Source organism: Leptidea sinapis, chromosome 13 (assembly GCF_905404315.1).
Source record: "Leptidea sinapis chromosome 13, ilLepSina1.1, whole genome shotgun sequence".
Taxonomy (NCBI): Eukaryota; Metazoa; Arthropoda; class Insecta; order Lepidoptera; family Pieridae; genus Leptidea; species Leptidea sinapis.
Window position 1 is genome coordinate 14,410,177 of NC_066277.1, and position 22,292 is coordinate 14,432,468.

At 35.9% G+C, this 22,292-nt stretch overlaps 1 protein-coding gene across 2 annotated transcripts in view; it reads right to left on the reverse strand.

The window, feature by feature from the left end:
• Positions 1-274: 274 nt before the first annotated feature.
• LOC126967628 (dystrobrevin beta) overlaps positions 275-22,292 on the reverse strand; it is a 42,848-nt gene continuing 20,830 nt past the window's right edge. Inside the window, exons 11-21 of one of the 2 annotated variants that reach the window (XM_050812189.1) lie at positions 21,048-21,086; positions 20,105-20,217; positions 18,453-18,618; positions 16,616-16,716; positions 16,100-16,188; positions 13,165-13,227; positions 10,317-10,412; positions 8,250-8,306; positions 5,965-6,047; positions 2,192-2,247; positions 275-482 (exon numbers count right to left, since the gene is read on the reverse strand). In XM_050812189.1, the coding sequence (XP_050668146.1) occupies positions 2,221-2,247; positions 5,965-6,047; positions 8,250-8,306; positions 10,317-10,412; positions 13,165-13,227; positions 16,100-16,188; positions 16,616-16,716; positions 18,453-18,618; positions 20,105-20,217; positions 21,048-21,086 (834 nt within the window). In that variant the 3' untranslated portion in view covers positions 275-482; positions 2,192-2,220. The remainder of the gene's footprint in view (positions 483-2,191; positions 2,248-5,964; positions 6,048-8,249; positions 8,307-10,316; positions 10,413-13,164; positions 13,228-16,099; positions 16,189-16,615; positions 16,717-18,452; positions 18,619-20,104; positions 20,218-21,047; positions 21,087-22,292) is intronic. The other variant, XM_050812190.1, reaches the window with a different exon arrangement.

A 22,292-nucleotide genomic window follows, 5' to 3' on the forward strand; every position in this document is an offset into this window, starting at 1 on the left:
GATCAGTCTCGGCGGCGCGCGTAAGGCGTGACACTCAACAGTTGTGTCTCCCCAAGATTGCCTAGCGGCCGTGTAAATCGTGTGTATGTGTGCGTACGTCGATTCCAGCGCTGTAGTATATATTATTACAGTACTGTTCTATTACAGCTTTTTATTATTCAGGATTGAAATTTTTGCATTGAATACGCGTTTGTATACAGATAATTGAAACCAATTGGTATGAGTGATTTAAGATGATTTTAGTACAGAAAATCAGAATTGAAAAAGTCGTAAAACAGTTGGACACATCTGAGATATATAGGTAAACTTCATGAACACTCTTAACAGACCAGACTTATGAATATACTCTCTAACACACGACACGATCGTACATACAGTGGCGTGGTGTAACACGTACATATAAGTAAGTACGGGGTACTTGTGTGGGGCTACGTACGGGGGAAATAGTGGCCGGTGCGCGCGGGTAGCGGAGGAGGTGTATCCTGCAAACGATAACAGTTCTTAATAATATACACATAGGAATGAGTATCCTTATATTAAACAATTTGTTATTAAGGTTATCAACTGTAAAGTAGATCCAGTAGATGAAGCCATAACCTGAGAGTTGAACAAGGCATACAAGATTTTATCAAGGATACGTCACTCGAACAACAAATTGTTTAGATTTGCAAAAGCGACATCTCAAGCCAATTTCCAAATATTGGGGTTGAGCAGGTTATCAACTGTAAAGTAGATCCTGTAGATGAACAACCTGAGAGTTGCACAAAGCATATAAGATTTTATCAACGATACGTCAATCAAACGGTTGGCTCAGTTGGAAAAGCGCTCGCACGGAATGCGAGAATATTTTTTAAAGTGATATCCCTCACTTCATTCGGGCAAATAGCTCGATGGGCAGTGGCTGTTGGGACAGTGAAGTCCTCGAATGGTGACCACGTACCGGAAGAGAACCGTAGTGTTGGTAGGCTCCCCACAAGATGGACCGACGATCTGGTCAAGATCGCCGGAATACGTTGGATGAGGGCAGCACAGGACCGATTGCCATGGCGATCTTTGGGGGAGGTCTTGTGGCTGATGATGATCCCTCACTTGTGGGATTAATTATACGAATTAAATTTATAACCAAAATTTATGTTTAGATATGAAAGAGAGACATCTCAAGTCAATTTTCTAATATGCAATTATTGGTGTTAAGCATGTTGTCAACTGTAAAGTATCCTGTACATGGAGCCACAACGTGAGAGTTGAACAAGACATACCAAGACTTAACAATCCATGCGTCACTCGAACGGTTAGCTCAGTCTGTAAGAGCGTTCGGACGGAACCCGAGAGGCGCGGGTTCGAGTCCCGCATAGTTAATAAATCGCACGACACGCCACAAATTAGGATATCATCCCCACCATCTGGATGTGTGGTAGTCCTCCACAGTGCGGTTTTCAAGGAGCTTTCTTCCACGTACTACAAAGCTGTGGAATAAGCTTCCTTGTGCGGTGTTTCCGGGACGATACGACATGGGTACCTTCAAAAAAAACGCGTACACCATCCTTAAAGGCCGGCAACGCTCTTGTGATTCCTCTGGTGTTGCAAGATAATGTGGGCGGCGGTGATCACTTCACACCAGGTGACCCGTACGCTCGTTTGTCCTCCTATACCATAAAAAAAATGGTTAAATGTTAATTTTAAATGTTTTTACCTACTTTAACTTTCAAAGTCAAATAAACTTTAATTAAGTTCCAGTTTGCTGCCGTTGCCATATGACAACAATGACACGAGGCCACCGTGTAGTACGATGTTAAAAAGTTAGCACACAAGATATAAATTTGGCTTATACTAAAGCGCTTTTGAATCGTTCCTACAAATATTACCTCTAAATTACGGAATTTACCATATATTTAGAAAAACGTTGAGCTCGTGAGAAGAACATTATAAGAAATTCACCGGGCAGTCTTGTCAACTATTTCTTATTTTTGTTTTGGAACGAAAGAGGTCGCGGGTTGGAGTCCCGCATCGATCATAAATTTTATTTTCAAATTTTATTTGTGTATTTCTATGATGTATATATAGTAACCGGATGGCTTACGGGGTTAAATAGAGTGCTTTACATGCTATGATGCCAGAGAGATATATACATAATATATAAAAGCCATAAAATAAAATTATTGAAACAAAATAAGCTAAAAAATCAACACACCTGCCAACACAAAATGCACACTTGCTACACTACGATCGTGAAATAACACTTGGAGTCTGAAAAAAAAACAAAACATGCAAATTTGTGTGCAGGAAAGTAGAACAAAAAATAAATAAAAAATATGTACGGTCGGGGACTTCCGTCAGCAAAGAAATTCTTTTAACTCTCAAACTTGGATAATATTTACAAACGATTATATATATTTACAATAATTGTCACTCCTACCCACTAACCGTTATATCCGCTGAACTGAAAGTTTCTCTCTATAATCTGCATATTTTTTTTCCTAGTATTTTTTATTTTCAACTTAAATAATGTAAAGTATTGAATATATAATGAAATATCAAAGTGTATTATAATATATACAAAATTGTGAAATATAAATTCAAATAAAAAAATAAAAGAAATAACAAAACAAAAAAAAAAATATCAACAATTTCTTAACAGATTTTGTTCCTGCACTACATTATGTACTATCGATAAAATTCAATCGTAACCCAACTCTATGACATTTTACCAACAGGCATAATAGACAAATATGTCGAAATTTTATTTGAACATACATTTCCTAAGTAAATGTTATGATTTTATTAGACACTGACAGTCCATCAATAATTGTCATACAATCTTTTTCGTGCAAATGTAGACCTAAGTGTGTTTATGATTTAAAAAGAAATATCATCAAAGTTGGTCATGAACATAAACTTATTATACTACCGTAATCGACAACCCCTGTGTGAAAGCGATATAGCTATCCTTACATAAAAACCTAGGTGTGAGAAAGAGACGGAATCGATGAGAGAGAAGACCCATGAAACCGTTTTGAAACAATTTAGTGTCCATTAGTCTCCTGTTAAATTGGACCGCGTTTTAATTTGTGTTTTGGAACGAAGTTTCTTACGGCAGGCTTGGAGGAGATAGGGATATTGCTGCGGGACCGAACTGAAAAAAATGTGGTAGTAAAACCGTAAGAAAAAGTCGTGGAATAAAACCGTTAAATGAGACGTGCGCAGGCGTGACAGTCGTATACACAAGCGAGTAGTGTATAATACCTTTCTCTTTCTAATGGACTTTATCATGTGTATAATAATAATAGTTTCAGCAATAGAATTTAATGACGAGACTGATTAATAAGAATTACTTATAATAATAATAAACTTTTTTTGTAATTATTTCTATTTCTATGTAATTTTATGTTGTCAAACAAAAATAAAGAAACATATTTTGTTATTTTAATTGATAATTTGGATTACGTTTTTTTTTTATTTTACGTAATTTATTATTTCTAAAATACTGAATTTCCTGTACTTAAATAAAAACTCATCTGCAAAATTTAAGAGAAAAATCAAGAAAACCTACATAAAATTGAACACGATTTTTTTTTTACAAATTATGTCGATTCTACATTTGCCAAAGGACCTTCGTTCCTACCTGGTGTCCCACGACACCACATCTTTTTTTTAATTTATACGAGTATCACCACTGAAGTATAATAATAATAATAATATTTTTCCTTATTTTTCTGTGTTTTAACGGATATTACTTAGAAAATTATAATGGTGTCGTGTTCTTACATATAGCAACAAGCCAACTAAAGAAAAATTTAAACATTTCACAGGTAAATACTTATATTCGTCAACACTATTTTCGTAATGTTTATTTTAGTAGAACATATTATGCACTAAAATACTAAATATTACATTTTATATTCGCAGTAAACGCTCCATTTTTAACCGACTTCAAAAGAGGAGGAGTTCTCAATTCGCCGGTATTTTATTTTTATTTTTTTATGTTTGTTACCTCAAAACTTTCGACTGGGTGAACCGATTTTGACTTTTTATAGTTGAAAGCTGGTGCTTCCCGTGTGGTCCCATTGTAATTTGGTCCAGATCTGACAATGGCATCCATGAGAATACCATAAAAGTCGTAAATTTGATATACATACGTATAGCAAAGTGGATGATAAATTTACGAATAACTCAATATCGCGCCAACCGATTTCTTGATTCTTTTTTTATTGGAAAGGATATACTTCAAAGATAGTTTGGTGAGAGTTTGTTGAGGTTCTGATTACGGAATCCATGGCAAAGTAACGGAACTCTTCAATTAAGCGCTTACGTTCATTGCTGCATTAAAAATTTAGCATATGTACACATATTTAGACAAATTCTTAGTTAGTGTACTTCAAATTCACTAAAAATCACAAAATATTTTTTTTTTAACAAAAAAACAACCGACTTCAAAAACGCTATTCCAAAACAATAGATATAATATGCACTAAAAAGTATTAAAATAATTGCGTATTTTTATACAATCTAATTATAGTTACGATTATTGTTATTTTTGGAATCGGTGTCCTTCCGCCACGACCCGCTCTCGCCTCTCACCTCCTCACGACTCAAGCACATCTCACCTATAACTATGTGTGTAGTTACAAACCTATCTTGGATGACACCGACTTCAAAAATTACAATAATCAGATTTATTAATCAGATTGTATAAAAATACGCAATTATTTTAATACTTTTTAGTGCATATTATATCTACTGTTTTGGAATAGTGTTTTTGAAGTTGGTTGTTGTTTTGTTAAAAAAATTTTCATAAAACTATAATCATTTAAAAAAATATGTGTTAGATAATAAAATATTGTATGCGTGAATATGACGTTTATAATAAGCAAAGTACTACACACTTCACTAACTCATTAACACATCTGTAAAACTAGTAGTAGTAGACATGAATATTTTAAATTTAGTCTCGCCGTAACGAGGAGTATTTGTCTATTACGCACTAAGTTTATGGTCATGAGTCAATTTTGTCGATGGTAAATTGCTTGACCAATTGAGCTCTGTAACCAAAACATTGGTCGAATTATTTAAATAAGCACGATCAGAGCTTGACGATTAAATACGAACTACAACGAACATAACCGAACGGTTTCAGTGGGGGCATAAAGCTATTTCGTTACGTGACATTTCAAGTAGGGTAGGGCGGGGCTAGTTGAGCAAATTTTTACTTCAACGGATGTAGCTCCTTAATGATAAGTCTCAATAAATTGTTATGCGGCTTGATGGATTTGTTGTTTATCGCTTAACAAAAGTGTCAATAGTATTTTTTTTTGTAATAAGTAAAATTTAAGAGCTACAGCTGTTTTAATGCAGAAAGTCAAGTACGCTCAATATACCCCATAGGTGGGGTAAGTTGAGCAAAGGTGTGGGGCAAGTTGAGCACTAAGAAAGTATAATGAAACCATAGGTTCAATGTTGACTAGTGATGAAATAAAATAAGTGTTTAACAATCAGTTCTTTATTTATAGTCTTTTAGTGACAGAGAAAACAAAACTTATAGTAATTTTCTTTGAATAATTAACCAAAAGTAGAATCAACAAGACAATAACGTATCTTAGGAATAACTTCACCATTAGATTCAGTCTTTCTGTTTAAAATCAGCTCTACCCTATAAATTAGCTAAGCACGTGAACCCTGGAGTTCATCACGGCATATCAATGACTAAATAAAAAATTACGAAATAAAGTGATTTGAATTTAAAAGATTTATAGCCTAAACACATAATCGGATTTAGTACGGCCGAGACATAAGACGCGGTCTGGTAGCAGACCATATTCGATGGTATGTCCCACAAAATTATTATACCTTTCGGACGGTACCGAGTACGACGGCGGACCAACTAGTGCGATGCGTTCACCGTCGGACCGTACCAAATCCGACCATGTGTTTAGGCTATTATATAAGCTTATTATCCATTTAATATACCTGTACAGTGTTGTCGTGTATGTAGTGACGCGGCAGATGCGGGCGAGGCATCGGCTCGTCGCTGTCGTCATCTTCCTCGAAATCTGGCAACATTGTAATTCAAAAATTTATTTCCTTATTTCAATCTAGGTCGGCAGGTTTTGTTTTTATGGATTTTTTTTTTTGCATAGATATATTACTTTACAAAAGCTAGATTAGTTATTTTTTTTTATGGAATAGCAGGACAAACGAGCGTACGGGTCACCTGGTGTTAAGTGATTACCGCCGCCCACATTCTCTTGCAACACCAGAGGAATCACAAGAGCGTTGTCGGCCTTTAAGGATGGTGTACGCATTTTTTTAGGTACCCATGTCGTATCGTCCCGAAAATACCGCACAAGGAAGCTCATTCCACAGCTTTGTAGTTGTTGTAGAGGAAGAAAGCTCCTTGAAAACCGCACTGTGGAGGACCGCCACACATCCAGACGGTGGGGACGATATCCTAACTTGTTATAACCAGACTTTTTCTTTAATTGAACCTTAAATGTTTAGGCTCATTACATATAAGTATATTGTAATAAGTTCTAATAGAAAAAATAATTATACAAGTAGTTGGATATTTTCTTAGTATCCAAAGAACAAAATATATTTAAAATTGCGTGCGTACAAAGTACACATGACAGAAGTGAAAACTGCATTGTGCATGCATCTGCACCTCTAAACTGCATATGAAGTCCTGGTACATGTTGCTAGGATGACACATGATTTAAACCGCTATGAAAGACATTACTATCACCGCTACCATATTTATGTTCTCCTGGTGTCTATGTAGTGATACGTCAGAATGTATTAAGGTATACTCGCGTCATACATAAGACAATCTCTTCTTCAAATATGATTGCCTGGTATCAAAACACTGTATAATGGTTCCTATCTCATTTTCTCTCACGATAATTCTTATGAATTTAGGTGTCTTTCTCTTTTTAGTTTCATCTACTTTCAAATCACAACGATGCTAAAGAAGTTTGAAAATTAATTAATCCAAAGAATCGAATATACCTACCCTTTTAAAAGAAATATAATAAAACTAGCTGACGTTGTTTTGCCATATAAATTGTATTGATCTTTTCTTTGCTAGTTGATAAGAGATGGCGTTAGTTGTATTCATTAGTAACAATCACACTTCTTTTATATTTTGTATAATTCACACTATAGTTTTATAAATTATAGCCTATTTGTTATTCTGGTGTGTAAGCTATATTATTATAAAGTTTCATCAAAATCTATTCAGTAGATTTTGCGTTAAAGAAGTTCAAACATACATCCAGACATACAAACTTTCACATTTATAATATTAGCAGGATTACTTTCCAAGATATCGGTAACAAGAAAAAAAAACAACATTTATATACCTTCACACGTGTTACAACAAGGAACCATGCACAGATAATGCGTAAAATATGTAACAACACGTACATATACAGCGTGGTGCTTTGATGGCGATATTAAATGAACACACGGGTAAAGCTGTTCACCTTAATCGAAAAAAAAAATAATTCTAAAATTTAAAAATAAATAAATATTTTTTTTAAATTTTTAAACAAACAACTTATATAGGTACTTGAAACAAAATTTAAATCACCCTAACGTGGTTGTATAAAAAGCGCGCGGCTACTAGATTTCTTACAGGTTGTTCCGAAATGATGTTCTCGGTAAACTGATTTATTAAGGTGAATTATGTATTTTTTTTTGTGATTACGGTTAAATAATTCCACCCGTGTGTTTATTTAATATGGCCATTGTATCGTCACGCTGTATGACATGTACAGCCAACACGTGTTTACAAATTAAGCGTATATCGAACCCACAATAGCAAAGTCGATTGACATTCATGAAATAGTATTTTATGCAAAAGTCGTATAAGAAGAGTCAAAAAACGTGAGTGTACCAAAATTTAGGGACGATGCGGGACTCGCAGCCGTGCGAATCGAATCGAATTCGGACGGTTGGCTACTGATACAGTACTGGTAAGAGCGCTCGCATAGAAACCGAAAGGCGCGAAATTAAATTTCTACATCATACTAAGCCGCAATGCATTGTAAGGACGTATCACTTACTATCAGATTAACGCTTTCCTGGTCTCCAACTAATAAATTAATACCTTCTTTATTACAATATCGTTTATCAAAAAACACGAGGAATATTTTTTAAGGATTTTTGTTTTATTACGCCAAAGTAGAATAACTTGTTGCGTGGGTACATAAGTACACGTACACTTTTTTTTTATTGAAACAAAAGTTAATTACCTCTTTGTTTTCTTGCATCAAATCCACCTTTAACTGTCTCCTCCGCATCGGAACCTTCTGGAAAACATTTATAAAATAAACAAATACACAGAAAAGAAAAACACAATTAAATACATTGAGAGTTGTCGAAGGTACGCTAAAAAAAATCTGCAACAATACTAAAAAGCCTGACAACAATTATTACAAGGCCAAAAACAATATTTCACACTTAGATTAAGGATTGGTCTCCGCTGCGCTTCAACTAAATACCACTGGCGTAGTCACAAAGTGCGGCAACTGATACTACGCCCAAATGGGCGTACTCGAGCCAGTCTCGAACAATGTGTGACGTTGACGTGCCACATGTTCTGTTAAACTTTGCTAATAGTTGAAACTATTAGATATAGTCTAAGATTTGACATAATAAACGGTAGAGAAAAGTGTGTCGCCCACCTGTACCCATAGCAGGGGCGTGCATATCATATAGGCAATTAGGCAGTGCCTACCTTATTATGAACCTAAAAAAATATAGCACTAGTAGTGTTAAAGTTAATTTAGTTTAATTTGTTTCCGTTTTTTTAAAACCAAACTTCTATTTAATAACCACCCATAAAAATTTTCCTTACGCTAGATACTACAGAGCTACGATAAGCAATCTTTCATGTTCCAAAGCCCAACTACAACTAGTTAGATCCGCAATGCCTACTTTACCAGAAAGCCAATGCACACCCCTGCCCAATAGAATACTGTTACATAGCATAATCTGTACTGTCTCTATAATTTATTTAATCTATAATGTATTTTAAGTCACTCTTTTCAAATGTAATCATTCCGTTTTACCAGTCCGGCTACAACTTAATCATCCGCCCTCCATTTATATAAAAGAGTATTATAAGTATATTTTATCTTTCAATAAATCACAGTCTACGTGGTTTCAGAAGTGGGATGAATAACAGAAGCAATGTCGTCTAGCGGATCTCTGAACAAAAAGCTCCGAGAAGAGAGAACGGAATACGCTGTCTTATAAAATGCTGAGAGTTTAAAATTATTTCTTGTCACATGTTAAGAATTTGTGCAGCGCGCTTCACACTAAAAGGAGCCAGCGATTAGTAGGACGTTTGCCGATCAGAATTAATTAGTCTCCTTTCCAAAGGACAATGATAGGGTTGATTAGTGGAGAAACTGGGCTAACAGCCGAAAATAAAATAGATCAGAAAAGGGCCGTAGTGTCTTCAGATAAATTATCCTATTAACTCTATATAAGCTGAATGAAAATCCTCGTCCATATTCACAGCACAAATAAAAGCAATAGGTAAATTTATATTCAATTGCAATTTTTTAGTGTTTTGAGTGTAAGCGAATGATATAGTGTTGCATTTGCGTGGAGCATTAGCCTCTGTTCGCTGCCGCCCGTCGCCGGCAAGACCCCCGAATAATTGGGCAGCAAGATTATTGGAATAATAATCTACATTCATTTATCACACACAATACAAATTAAATCCATATACAATAAGATTGGCAGTTAAATTATCTTTTACACTATAAATATTTCATAAAAATGTACCTAACTTTGCCTGATCATCACTCTTTTGCCCGCGTTATACATTTTGGGGTTTAAAAAATAGATGCAACCGATTTTCAGATCTACCAAATATATACGTGATACACTTATTGTATTCGATTGCCATTTTGCAACCCTATTGTGGATCTGTGGATGTAACAGAATAATATGAAAATCGCGGGTGAAAATTTTAAGTTGTATGTGTTTTTTAATGCTTAATCATAATAAAATAAACTAAAAGAGTTTTGTCAACAGAAAAAATATTGGGGGTGGGTCTTAATGGTGGTGGGTATGAAAAATAGATGTTGGCCGATACCTAACTCTCACCCATATCGGGTAGGTTAGGTTAGGGGAAAACAAAATTACACACAAATTGGTTAAGCCGTTTTGGAGCAGTTTGGTAACAAACACCGGGACACAAGAATTCTATATATAAGATAAAACACACTGAGTCATGCAAAACGTGCGTGCAAAAACTATTTGAACATGCGAAAACACCAACATATAAAACAGAACGAATATCTCACCCGAGTTTAGTTCGCGGACAAGTGTGGACATAGCGTTAGTGACCGAATCGGCTGCGTACAATAGATCGCTCCGTAGAGTTCTGTTCTCTATGCCCACTGGAAAACGTTACATTTTTTAGAGCAGGACGTTCAGCTGATGTTAATTGATACTGACCATTACAATATAGTGCCACTCAGGATTCTTGAAAAGCCTAAAAATTCTGAGCGGCACTACAATTGCGCTCGTCACCTTGAGACAAGCGATGTTAAGACTCAATTGGCCAGTAATTTCAATAGCTACGGCGCCCTTCAGACCGAAATACAGTAACGTTTATACATTACTGCTCCACGGCAGAAATAGGCGCCGTTGTAGTAGCCATAATCTAGCCGGCATCCTTTGCAAAGGAGCCGCCCACTGGTAATTCAATCTATGGCGAGCGTGTTTGTGGGGCGTTGAATATGCTTTAACAACAAGATCCCAGATAATGTTCAAAACAAATGTATTAAGAAATTCAAAAGAATTCTTAAAAAACGTTTATGTGGCTAGTATAATGTAAATTACTTTCTTAATGATACCACAGATTGGGAATTGAGCAGCGACCGCCCACAGGATATTAAACAATAAATGTTATTGTACGATTTTACATTGTAACCATGTTTTTATATAAAATAAGAAGCCCGCTGAGTTTGTTGCGCCCGTTCTTCTCAGGTCTGAGGCATACCTTTTGGAATGGGTGGTAGTTTTTGACTTTCAATAAATGATTTTATATCCTATTTTACATAAAAATATTTGAATTTGTACTAAACGCAGAACGAATTTAATCAAAATATGCGCAGACAAATACAGTGTATTTTATATCATTTAACCACACACTGTATTGTTCTAAAACGTTATATGACTCCAGTTGGTGATCATCCTTCTGTTGTCACTTGTCGCAATTAGATAGCACCTTCTGTGCTATATCCCAGCGGATACTCCAAAGGGAGTGCCGCTTGCGTCTCTCTCTCTCTCTCCAAGAGAAGATCGCCTTTGATGAAGGCTTAGAGGGCACTTGCACAAAGCCAACCTCAGGTGGTGTTTAGTGGGTAGGCACTTAGGTTTTTACGTGAGAACCACATTACTAACGCAAATTTAGGCTACGTTGGTATGTATGAGCATTCACCACCTCCCTCCCGTCGTTATAATAATAATATGTAATAATATTGACACACTTTTTAAACAAATTATCTTGCCCCAAATTAGGCATAAAGCCTGTGTTATGGGTTGCAAGACAACGATATATTTAATACAATATACTTACTTAAACATACATATAAACATCCATGACTCGGAAACAAACATCCATATTCATCATATAAATGCTTGCACCTACCGGGATTCGAACCCGGGCACTCTAGCTTAGTAGGTAGGCTCGCTAACCACTCGGCTAAACAGTATATATAGCGGAGAGTAGTCCTTTCCCTGTCTGGGCGCAAAAAAACGTTACAAATTCAAGTGTGATTCTGTGCTGAACGACCTGCGATTGAACGCATACATGTAGTAAGGATGATATCTTAGATTGTGTAGTGTTGTGCATTACATTAGTAAACAGCTCTTCGGAACGGGATTCAAAAATGCGGAAGTAGTATGTTAGGAAGGTGACACGAGGAGTCTCTACTAGGCTCCGTAAAATTGCTCTAAATCTTTTAAAGTGGACTGTGTTATATTTTTTAATAAACTCCCAAATGATATTAAAAAATTACCAACTAAATAACTAATGCATCATAAAAAATTAATTAACATCTAAGGCCTATTATAATGTGAAAGATTATTTGAATGATTTTAGTTGGGATTATTGTTTCTAAATTTATTGTTAATAGCTGATACCCCGCAACTTAGTCTGCGTACACACAGGACGAAAGAAAAAAATGAATGAACACTCATAACATAATACGCTGTCGCAACACTTTTTGTAAATAATTATGTGTTCTGCAAAGCCATGAATACTTTTCGCAGCACAACCGATGTATAAAATATTTTAGGTAATTTTTATTACACCTCGGGTTACATTATTGGAGTTTTAGTAAGGATCCCTAATTTAAAAAAATATATAATATAGCCTATATCACCCGGGGTAGTGTAGCTTTCCAACAGTGAGAGAATTTTTCAAATCGGTTCAGTAGTTTCGGAGCCTATTCAATGCAAACAAACAATCAAATCTTTCCTCTTTATAATATTAAGTATACATGAATACTGTTACACTCAAATTAAATGCTATTGTAACTTGTTTACTTCATCCTGACTTGCACTAAATCTTAATATTTATACATTACATGACACATTGTTTGTCCGCGATAGACTCCTAAACTAACGAACGGATTTAAATGGTGATTACTTCATGGAGTGCAGTTTAGTCCAACTTGAGAGATAGGATAGTTCTTATTTCGATTTAGGACCCATAATTATTTTTATTTCCAATATTTGTTTTGTATCGGAAATATTTTCTGTGAGAGAATTTAATGACGCACGGTTTGACAGTTCTATTGTGAAGCAATTTCATTATAACAACTACAGAACAACGTCTGTCAAGAATATATATATATATCGAAAATGGTCTTTGTTTGAGGCTCTTTCACGCCTAAACCACTGATCGTATTGACATGAAACTCAAAAAAAAAACCACCATTCGAAATTTATCCTAGATGGTTAATGGCTTCTTATTTTTCGAATTTCAACGCTCCTTCCTTTTAAAATTCGCCCAGCGAAGCGGGTGGGAACGGCTAGTAACTTATATAGTTTTAGAGTGAATAAAGATTTTTTTGAATTTGAATTTGTAAAGCTCTACCCACCCGTCTGGCAGACAAACCTGAACATAATAAATGTACTCACTTGTAGTCGGTCTTTGGTTTTGATGATAACCCCTGCTCTCACCGCCCATGCTCTCCATTCCACCTACACATAAACAGGATAGATATAACAATAGCGTCTGGATCTATATTTTATTTAAATGAAAATAAGGGACGAGACGAGCAGGACGTTCAGCTGATGGTAATTGGAACGCCTTGCCCATTACAATGTAGTGCCGTTCAGTATTCTTGAAAACTCAAAAATATTCTGAGTGGCACTACAATTGCGCTCGTCACCTTGAGACATACGATGTTAAGTCTCATTTGCCCAGTAATTTCACTAGCTACGGCGCCCTTCAGACCGAAACACAGTAATGTTTACACAATATTACTGCTTCACGGCAGAAATAGGCGCCGTTGTGGTACCCATAATCTAGCCGGCATCCTGTGCAAAGGAGCCTCCCACTGGTAAATATGTGCAGGCACATACGTTCCCGTGACTAGCGAAATGTAGCTCACATTGAAGAACTATGCTCTCTAATTAGAGTAATCCCTGTTTTGCGCCGAGACTTATTGATGTAGTTTGTGTATTTATATGTATTGACTGTCCGTGTGTCACATGTGTTTCTGCCGAAAATAAATGTAGACTTATACTGTTGTGTTCCAATATTTATAATATTTACACACTTTCACACAAATTATCTAGCCCCAAACTAGGCATTAGCCTGTACAAAGACAACGATATATTTAATACAATATACAGAACAGATTTTTTATCCTTATTACTCACACCAATAAAATTTGAAAACAAAATTTATGAACCCGCGACCTCTCGGGTTCTGTGCGAGCGCTCTTCCAACTGAGCCAACCGTTCGAGTGACGTCACGTTCATACGCCATATCACTTTTACACAAATTATCTAGCCCCGACTAGGCATAGACTGTACTATGGCTACAAGACATTGATATTATATAATAATACAATATACATACTTAAACACACATATTTATGTATGTTTGATGTCATGGATGTTTATATTATGTATTTACAGATAAACATCCATGACTCAGAAACAAACATCCATATTCATCATATAAATGCTTGCACCTACTGGGATTCAAACCCGGGACTTCTAGTTCAGTAGGCAGGGTCCCTAACCACTTCGCTGTATCGGTCGTCAGTTCCAAGGTAATGATACATTTTCTCTTTAAGGCGAAGAGTAAGCAGAAAACACGCAAACATGTTGTTTTTAGACAAGTTTTGTGGTGAAAGTATAGCATTTCGAGCTATGAACACTATTTAATCCTGTTACACATATCCTTAAGTCTTATTTGTAGGTTGCTAATGCTTGCAGTTGGTTATAGTTAACACTGCCGAGCCTTTTTGAACTACCACTTTTCTTTGAAGTTAAACAAGTATTTTGGCATGGCGTGACGCATTTTTTTGGTACTTCTCTCAGAAAAGTTATTCATTTATTCAGATAAGTAGTGAATAACTAGGATTGTAAGCATATACACTGTTTTCCACGCAAGAATTTTGAAAATATTGGCTTTGTCACATAGATGGCGGGCCGGCAGCTGTGAACTCATATCGCTCAAGGTCGCTGGCATTTAGTGTCGCCTTAAGACGCCACCTCCACGAGACGGGAAGTTCTCCGAAAAAATGTTTAACCTGATTCCTGCCGCCGGATTCCTACTTCGCACGACACGCCACAAACTTGGATATATAGATTCGAAAAAGCCCGTACACTTTTCTAAAAGGCGGGCACTGCTGCTGTGATTCCTCTGCTGTTGCAGAATGGCGGCAGTAGTAATCACTTATCATCTGGTAACCCGAACACTCGCAAATAATAATAATCCTTTATTCAACTAATAATATGTGGTACAAAATGTTTTTGTGCCCTACCCTCTGCGATAGGATACCCTGAGTTGCAGAGGCTAGGTCCTTCCGAAAGGCTATCCATTATTAAACATAATTAGCAAACTCACTAAAAAGAGGTATGTGTGTGTGCGTGTATGTGTATGAGTGCGTGTGTGTGTAAGTGTGTGTGAGTGTGTGTGTGTTTTTTTTTAAGTATTTGTTAGTATGTCAAACTGTGCACAAGATTAAATAAATGTTAGTAATTGAATATTAAGTTTTAATTTTAAGAACATTTTCTGTATCTTCGTATTTTAATACTATTAGCCATGATTTTAAAGATTTTGTCAACGAGAATTTATTTATTTTACTTATATTTTTATTATATTTACTGAAGTAGTTGTAAGCGTATGCCGAATTAAATTCATACTGTACATATAGCTTTAAGGTAGCTATTATTTTCAAAGATGTAAACTAAGTGAAATTTCTGTACTATTACTCTTAATTTTATGTCGTATCGATGCAATCGCTAGTGGAGGTACCGCTTAAGTCTCAGATAAGCATGATTTGTGATACCGAGAACTAAGGGCATATTGACACTGTTATGCATCTGCATTATGATGCCGCTAAGCAATAGATTGGTTAGTATCTGGTTCTGTCAATAGCTCCAATAAATAGAACTCGAAGATACTAAAGCTACGGCGAATCGGAGATGTATTGAAATTTTGGTGTGTGGGTACATGATCGCCTTTCTTCTCATAATATTTGTTAGGATAGTCGTTCGTTAGGCGCGTCATATGATGCCAGAATAATCAAAGACATACAGGGCGATTTTTTTGCGCTCGAATTCAAAGTTTATTTACGATTAAATCTAAAAAAAAATGTGATTATATTATAATACACACAATGTTATAATATAATAAAGCAGTAACGTGTCAGGTTTGAAAAATAGACAAGACAACAGTAACAAGCTAATATTATTTCTAGTAAATATATATATATATATATATATATATATGTATATATATTTATTTTTTTGGTTATCTGGATGCTTATGTCCAACATCGACTGCTATTGTTCTTTCTACATTATTAAAAAAATGAATAGGCACACGTCCTTACCTAAGCTGTGTGTCATATCCACGCGTTCTCTATCTCCAAGTGACGGCGTTTGAGGCGCACTTCGGACGGCGCCACGGCCGTGGGACTCTCTGTGAATAAATATACATTCATAATGTCCTTTAATAATTGACGTACACTAAACAAGTAAGACTCACAATCGCGCACACAAATTGTCTAAAGCAAAACTTTGCCTACGCGATTATTAGACTGAGTGTTTCGACCGCGCTTTGAATACAACGCCACGCAATCACGCAAAAAACGTAAACCGATTTCAGGGAAGTTCCTCTTTAAATTAACAAAACTGAGTAACAAACTTTTTTAACATTTTGCTAAATAATTACATTTCAATTGCTAAAACAAAGTGTTATTTTGAATGAATTTTTTAATGTTATTTGTATAAGTTAATGTATAACGTATACACAACGCCGCTTGGACATTTTTTGACGACCTTTTACTAGGCGATTGGGAGTCTAGTTGTTTATTGTTAATGCTTTTCACAAATACCCTCATATTCACCTTTCTGGCGCGGAAGGTTGCACGTGCGCCCCGGGGAGCGGCGGACTCTTGGTGGAGCGTGGAGACGAGTTTGGTGTCGACCGGGGCGAAGATTGTTGAGTCTATACAATGTATTAAAAGATAATATTACACATAACATATGAACTGTCAATAGTCAATAGTAAAGACAGAAACACATGCGTAGAGACGTCGCTTCTTTATGTATGGGCAGGAGACAATACCGCATTTATCACGGGGAATGTTACGAAGAGCTGTTTCACCTGATTCCTGCCGCCGAATTCCGCCTTCGCACGACACGCCACATATTAAGATATCATCCCCATCATCTGGATTTGTGGCGGTCCTCCACAGTGCGGTTTTCAAGGAATTTTCTTAAATATACTACAAAGCTGTGGAATAAGCTTCCTTGTGCGGTGTTTCTGGTACGATGCGACATGCGTACCTTAAAAAAAGGCACGTACACCTTCTTTAAAGGTCGGCGGTGCTAATGAGTACTATGATTTCTAAGATCATCGTCAAAATTCGGCCAAAATACTAACACGCATTTATATTAATGATAATGGAGTTCACTTTTATGCAATAAATGAAAATACAAGTAATAAACGTACCCTGACGCGGTAAAAAAGCGGTGCACGCGGGCGAATTTTAGGCATGCAAGTTAAGTACGTAACAGCGACGTGATAGTTTGCACAGCGTGGCAACGTCGCTTGTCAATGTTCAAGGATTCAAGTTTATGCCACCTAGTTATCCAATACTTTGAGCGTTAAAGTGTTTTTTGAACTAATAATAGCACTGATATCGTTCCCTTCTTGTTTATCGTGAGCAAATGCGATAACAATTATCTTTTTATGCAGTAGGAGGACAAAAGAACAAATTACAGGTCTTCTGATGTAACACAAGAGGAATCACAAGAGCATTAACGACTTTATAAATCGTTGAAGCGTATATATTAATTCGAAAACCAAAAAATATTCGCGGGCGAAGATCGAACCGGGGATTCTGTTTTGAGTGTCAACGGTGACATCTATTGCGCTCCCGGCGGTGATTAACATTGATGTTCAATACACATATAAGAACAAATCATTTTCAGTCTGATAGCGGAACGGCAAAAGTGTGATTAAAAACATTGTAAGCACACTTTATCTCCTTAATCGTGTGTCAACTGTCGCGGTCCGAATCGGGTTCTAAACTCAGAAAACGTAATCTAAGCTGAATAAATGTTTTAGATTGCTGCTTATTGACAAAGAATATTTTAGCCTCTGATATCCCAACACGTCTCGCGCGCCCGCAGAAGCCACGTGCTGAGCTATTTTTGCGCCAAAGCCGGCGCCGGCCACTTGAGACGCTATATCCACTTGTTTACAATAGTCGAGGTATCATTATGCGGTTTATGTTACGGGTTGCTAGACAAACAAGCTTGGTTATTGTAAACTAAAAACGTCATTTATGATAGATTCGTGCTATGATATTGTCGCTCTTACAGAGTTGTACGAGAATTTGTGACGCAACGTAGTGTAAATGCAATGTATAGATATAGCAGTCGATGCTTATTTTGGTGTACTTTGTGGTTAGTTCCATACTTCGGCTTTGTTTTTATTCGACGAGTATTTTCTATATATCTTAAAACTATATATATTAAGGTGTTTAACAACATGGCTACTAAATTTATTGCATATAAGTGTATTCCATACTGTAAATTTCAAAACAAGTTAACTTAAAATTTAAAATGAAATATTTTCTAGAGCATTTTGAAGTGTATACGGACAGAAATAGGTGTGGTGGCATTAGTACCATGACGAATTCTGTACATACAGTTATTCATTAGCGTGAACATTACCTTAAGCATCCTCATCAGCCCCTCCAGCTGATGCATGAGTTGCTTCCTGGACTCCTGCAGCGAAGATAGGTGGCCCTCCAGTTCATCCTTTCTCTGCCTGAGCGCCCTTAGCTCGGAGACTAGCGGGGGAGCGGTGCCACTACCAGCCTCGGCTTCCTGCTGACGTCTGTACCAAAGTATTAGATTTCCATAAAATACTCTTTGAACTACATACCTACATATAACACCATTATTACGTATCTATACCGGTGTTGATACGTCACAAAAGCCGACCAATCACAGCGCGCCATTCATCCGACGAGGGTATAAAAGAGCGGTTTGCGGCTCATCCAAGAATCTCAGCGGATACTCCATAGAGAGTACTCTTTCTCCCCAAGAGAAGATCGCCTTCGATGAAGGCTTAGAGGGCACTTGGCCAAAGCCAACCTCAGGTGGTGTTTAGAGGGTAGGCACCTAGGTTTTAAGTGAGTACCACATAACCAGCGCAGACTTAGGCTGCGTTGGTATGCATGAGCATTCACCACCTCCCTCCCGTCGTTATCCCGGAGGGTAGCCTTTTCCCTTTGTCTGGGCGCAAAAAAAAGCTCATTCAATTCAGTGATCAGTCTCTTGCCAGAATATGGCGAATCAACATCTCCTGAGCATCATGTGTAGGAGCAAAACACGTATCGAATTGGTTGAAGACATCTTGGCGGAATTAACACTTAACAAAAGTCACATAACATCTGGATATATACACCCGCTCGGAAAGTGCTCTTGTATGGAAGTTCGTCACCTATTACGTACAAATATGCTTTACAAAGTTTTATGAAAATCCTCTGATCTTCATTGCTTTTCTTTTCTTGTATTGGTCTTCATTTATAGGTATATTGAACATTTAGACATCCTACGATACGGGCAAACTATGTGCCCGCTAAATCTTTTTTTAAAAGGCTGCGAAAAGAATTTAATCAGAAAAGAATGCATAAGAATTGAATGGCTGGTATTTGCATTTTATTTCATAAAATTATTTTTTTTATTATTATATTTGAGTGTTGTGTAAACTTTTAAAAAAATCGGTTAAAAAGTATGTACTAAATAACAATATAAAAAAATACTACATGCTGTTTAAGGAATGAAATTATATCAATCTATGTAGTTGGATTGATTGATTAGGAGCGGTGTAGGTCAAGTTTTGAATAACAGTTATTTTGTATTAGTTTGTCAATGATTTGCTTTTGCTTGAGATTTTTTATGTACATTTCTTTTTCTCTTAAATGTGTTCAATAATTGTAGGTAACCTATAAGATAGTCCGTTATATATTTTTTTTGACAATAAGGGACGGGACGAGACGAGCAGGACGTTCAGCCAATGGTAATTGATACGCACCGCCCATTACGATGCTGTGCCGCTCAGGATTATTGAAAAACCCAAAAACTCTGATCGGCACCACAATTGCCCTCGTCACCTTGAGACATCAGATGTTAAGTCTCATTTGTCTAGTAATTTCACTAGCTACGGCGCCCTTCAGACCGAAACACAGTAATGCTTACATATTACTGCTTCACGGCAGAAATAGGCGCCGTTGTGGTACCCATAATCTAGGCGGCATCCTGTGCAAGGGAGCCACCCACTAGTTAGATTTAACTTAGAGTCCTAAAACTCTCCTGACCTGAGTCTAGCTATCTCTCTCATGATCTCTCTGTTCTTGGCTTCCAATTGAGATATCAGTTCGCGCTGCTGTCGCGCCGCGTCCACTTCTGAACCTTCGGATGAAGAACGACCCTGAAACGATAAACATCATCGTGAAAGCATGAGTGTCAAGAGATTTGTTATGATAAATGTGAATTAGTGGTATTTAAAAAGAGTGGAGTTAAAGATGTTTGTGGTTTAACTGGTTTTCTTGTGGCATTACTGGTTTTTGAAGTGAACACTTCTTCAGCTGCGTTGGGCACTTTTTGGTAGGGGATAATCTAATGGTTCGCGTCACCAACATGCTCATGACTCGCGCACGCGATAATTAAATAATTTAAAAGCTTATAAACATACATAGTTACGACTTTGGATGTGTGAAATCTCGTAAGTTCGCGTCAGCGATATGCTTAAAGCAGTATATCTGTAGCTATACAGCTGACGTATTGTGCAACATAAGTGCTGTATCATTATGTATATCAGTCTCTTATAAGTGAAATTGAATAGATTTGGTGAAAAGTTTCAATGTATATTATGATGCATTATTTAAATAGTGTGTGTTTGATTAATATATTTATATTATTATTATTATATTACATTACGTCAAATTCGTTCTGACCAATGGCGTCGTTTTTCAAGTATTTGAATTTCTTAGATCAATAATTATGCAAATTTTAGTTAATATTTCAAAGTCATTTATAATTAAATGTTTTTGGATTATATCAACTAATATTTTATCATCGCTAACTAATATATTACTGTAGGCGTAATATTAATTCAAAATATTACTGAATCAAATATATTAAGAAAAATTTACTCAAATCATCATATAATATATAAGTATATGTTGTTATTTCCTTTATTCTATGAAAAAAATCTTATCCCGAAAAAAAAAATGTTAAAATTCAATTAATATATCTTACCAATTCAGGTGTGAGGGAAGCTGATCTGCCTGCGCGTGGCTAAAATAAAACAACAAAACAATACATCAAACTACTCCATTTTGTAATTTAATATTAATGTCAAAAAATATTTGAAATGGCGGGAGATGATCGAACAAATGACTTTCTTAATGATACCATAGATTGGGACTGAAGCGACCGCCCTCAGGCTATTGAATAATAAGTTTTATTGTACAATATTACATTGTAACTATATTTTTTTATAAAAAAAGAGAAGTTTGCTGATATTCTTGCGCCTGTTCTTCTCAGGTCTGAGGCATAATTTTTGAATTGGTGGTAGTTTTTGAATATCAATAAGTGACTATGGCAAATTAGTTTTATTTGTTCCTTTATACATTTTTCATCATAGATTACTTTACATTAGAGCTCTAGTGCAATAATAAGTGTTTTTATTTTATTTAATTTATTCATAAAGGCTTACCAACTAAATACAATTTATTAACTTATGCACTAAGAATTAAACAAATATAATAAAATAGTTTAAATGAAGTTAAATTAAAGGTAGGCACAACATTACTATACGAAATACATGTGATATTTTAAAATCTAAAATCTATAAATTTTGGAGAGCAATATAAATTTGTTTTTTAAAATTAAGAAAGTTTGAAAGGAAAATATCAGTGTTTTCATCTATATTAAAAGTGTTTAATGATATCCCGGTTAATTTTGGGTCTAATGGCAAGTTTTATATTGCAAGGATGCCGGATGATGTCCACAGCTGGACATAGGCCTCCCCTAAAGATCTCCACGAGATACATTTTAAAAAGAAAGTATGTTACTATATAATATATAGTACACTATAGTACACCATAGTACACTATAGTACACTATATATATAGAAACATACTTTTTTTTAAATGCATCTCGTGGAGATCTTTAGGGGAGGCCTATGTCCAGCAGTGGACATCATCCGGCTGATATGATGATGAAATTCTTTTTATGAAGCAATATTCAAAAATGTTTAATGTATATACACTAATCCCCCCTATCCTCTCTATAACGCGATTTCAGTAATATAACCCATCCATAACATGGGCATGCATATATCGCAGGAATTTCTCGCATACATATTTCTGTACTATTACATTTATAATGATTTGTACAGCTGTTCATAATTAGCTTCGCGTACCTTAGCACGTGTGCCAATTGTGTTATTACTAAATTAAATTAATTTATTTACTTGTGTATTAAAAACCTTAATAAAAT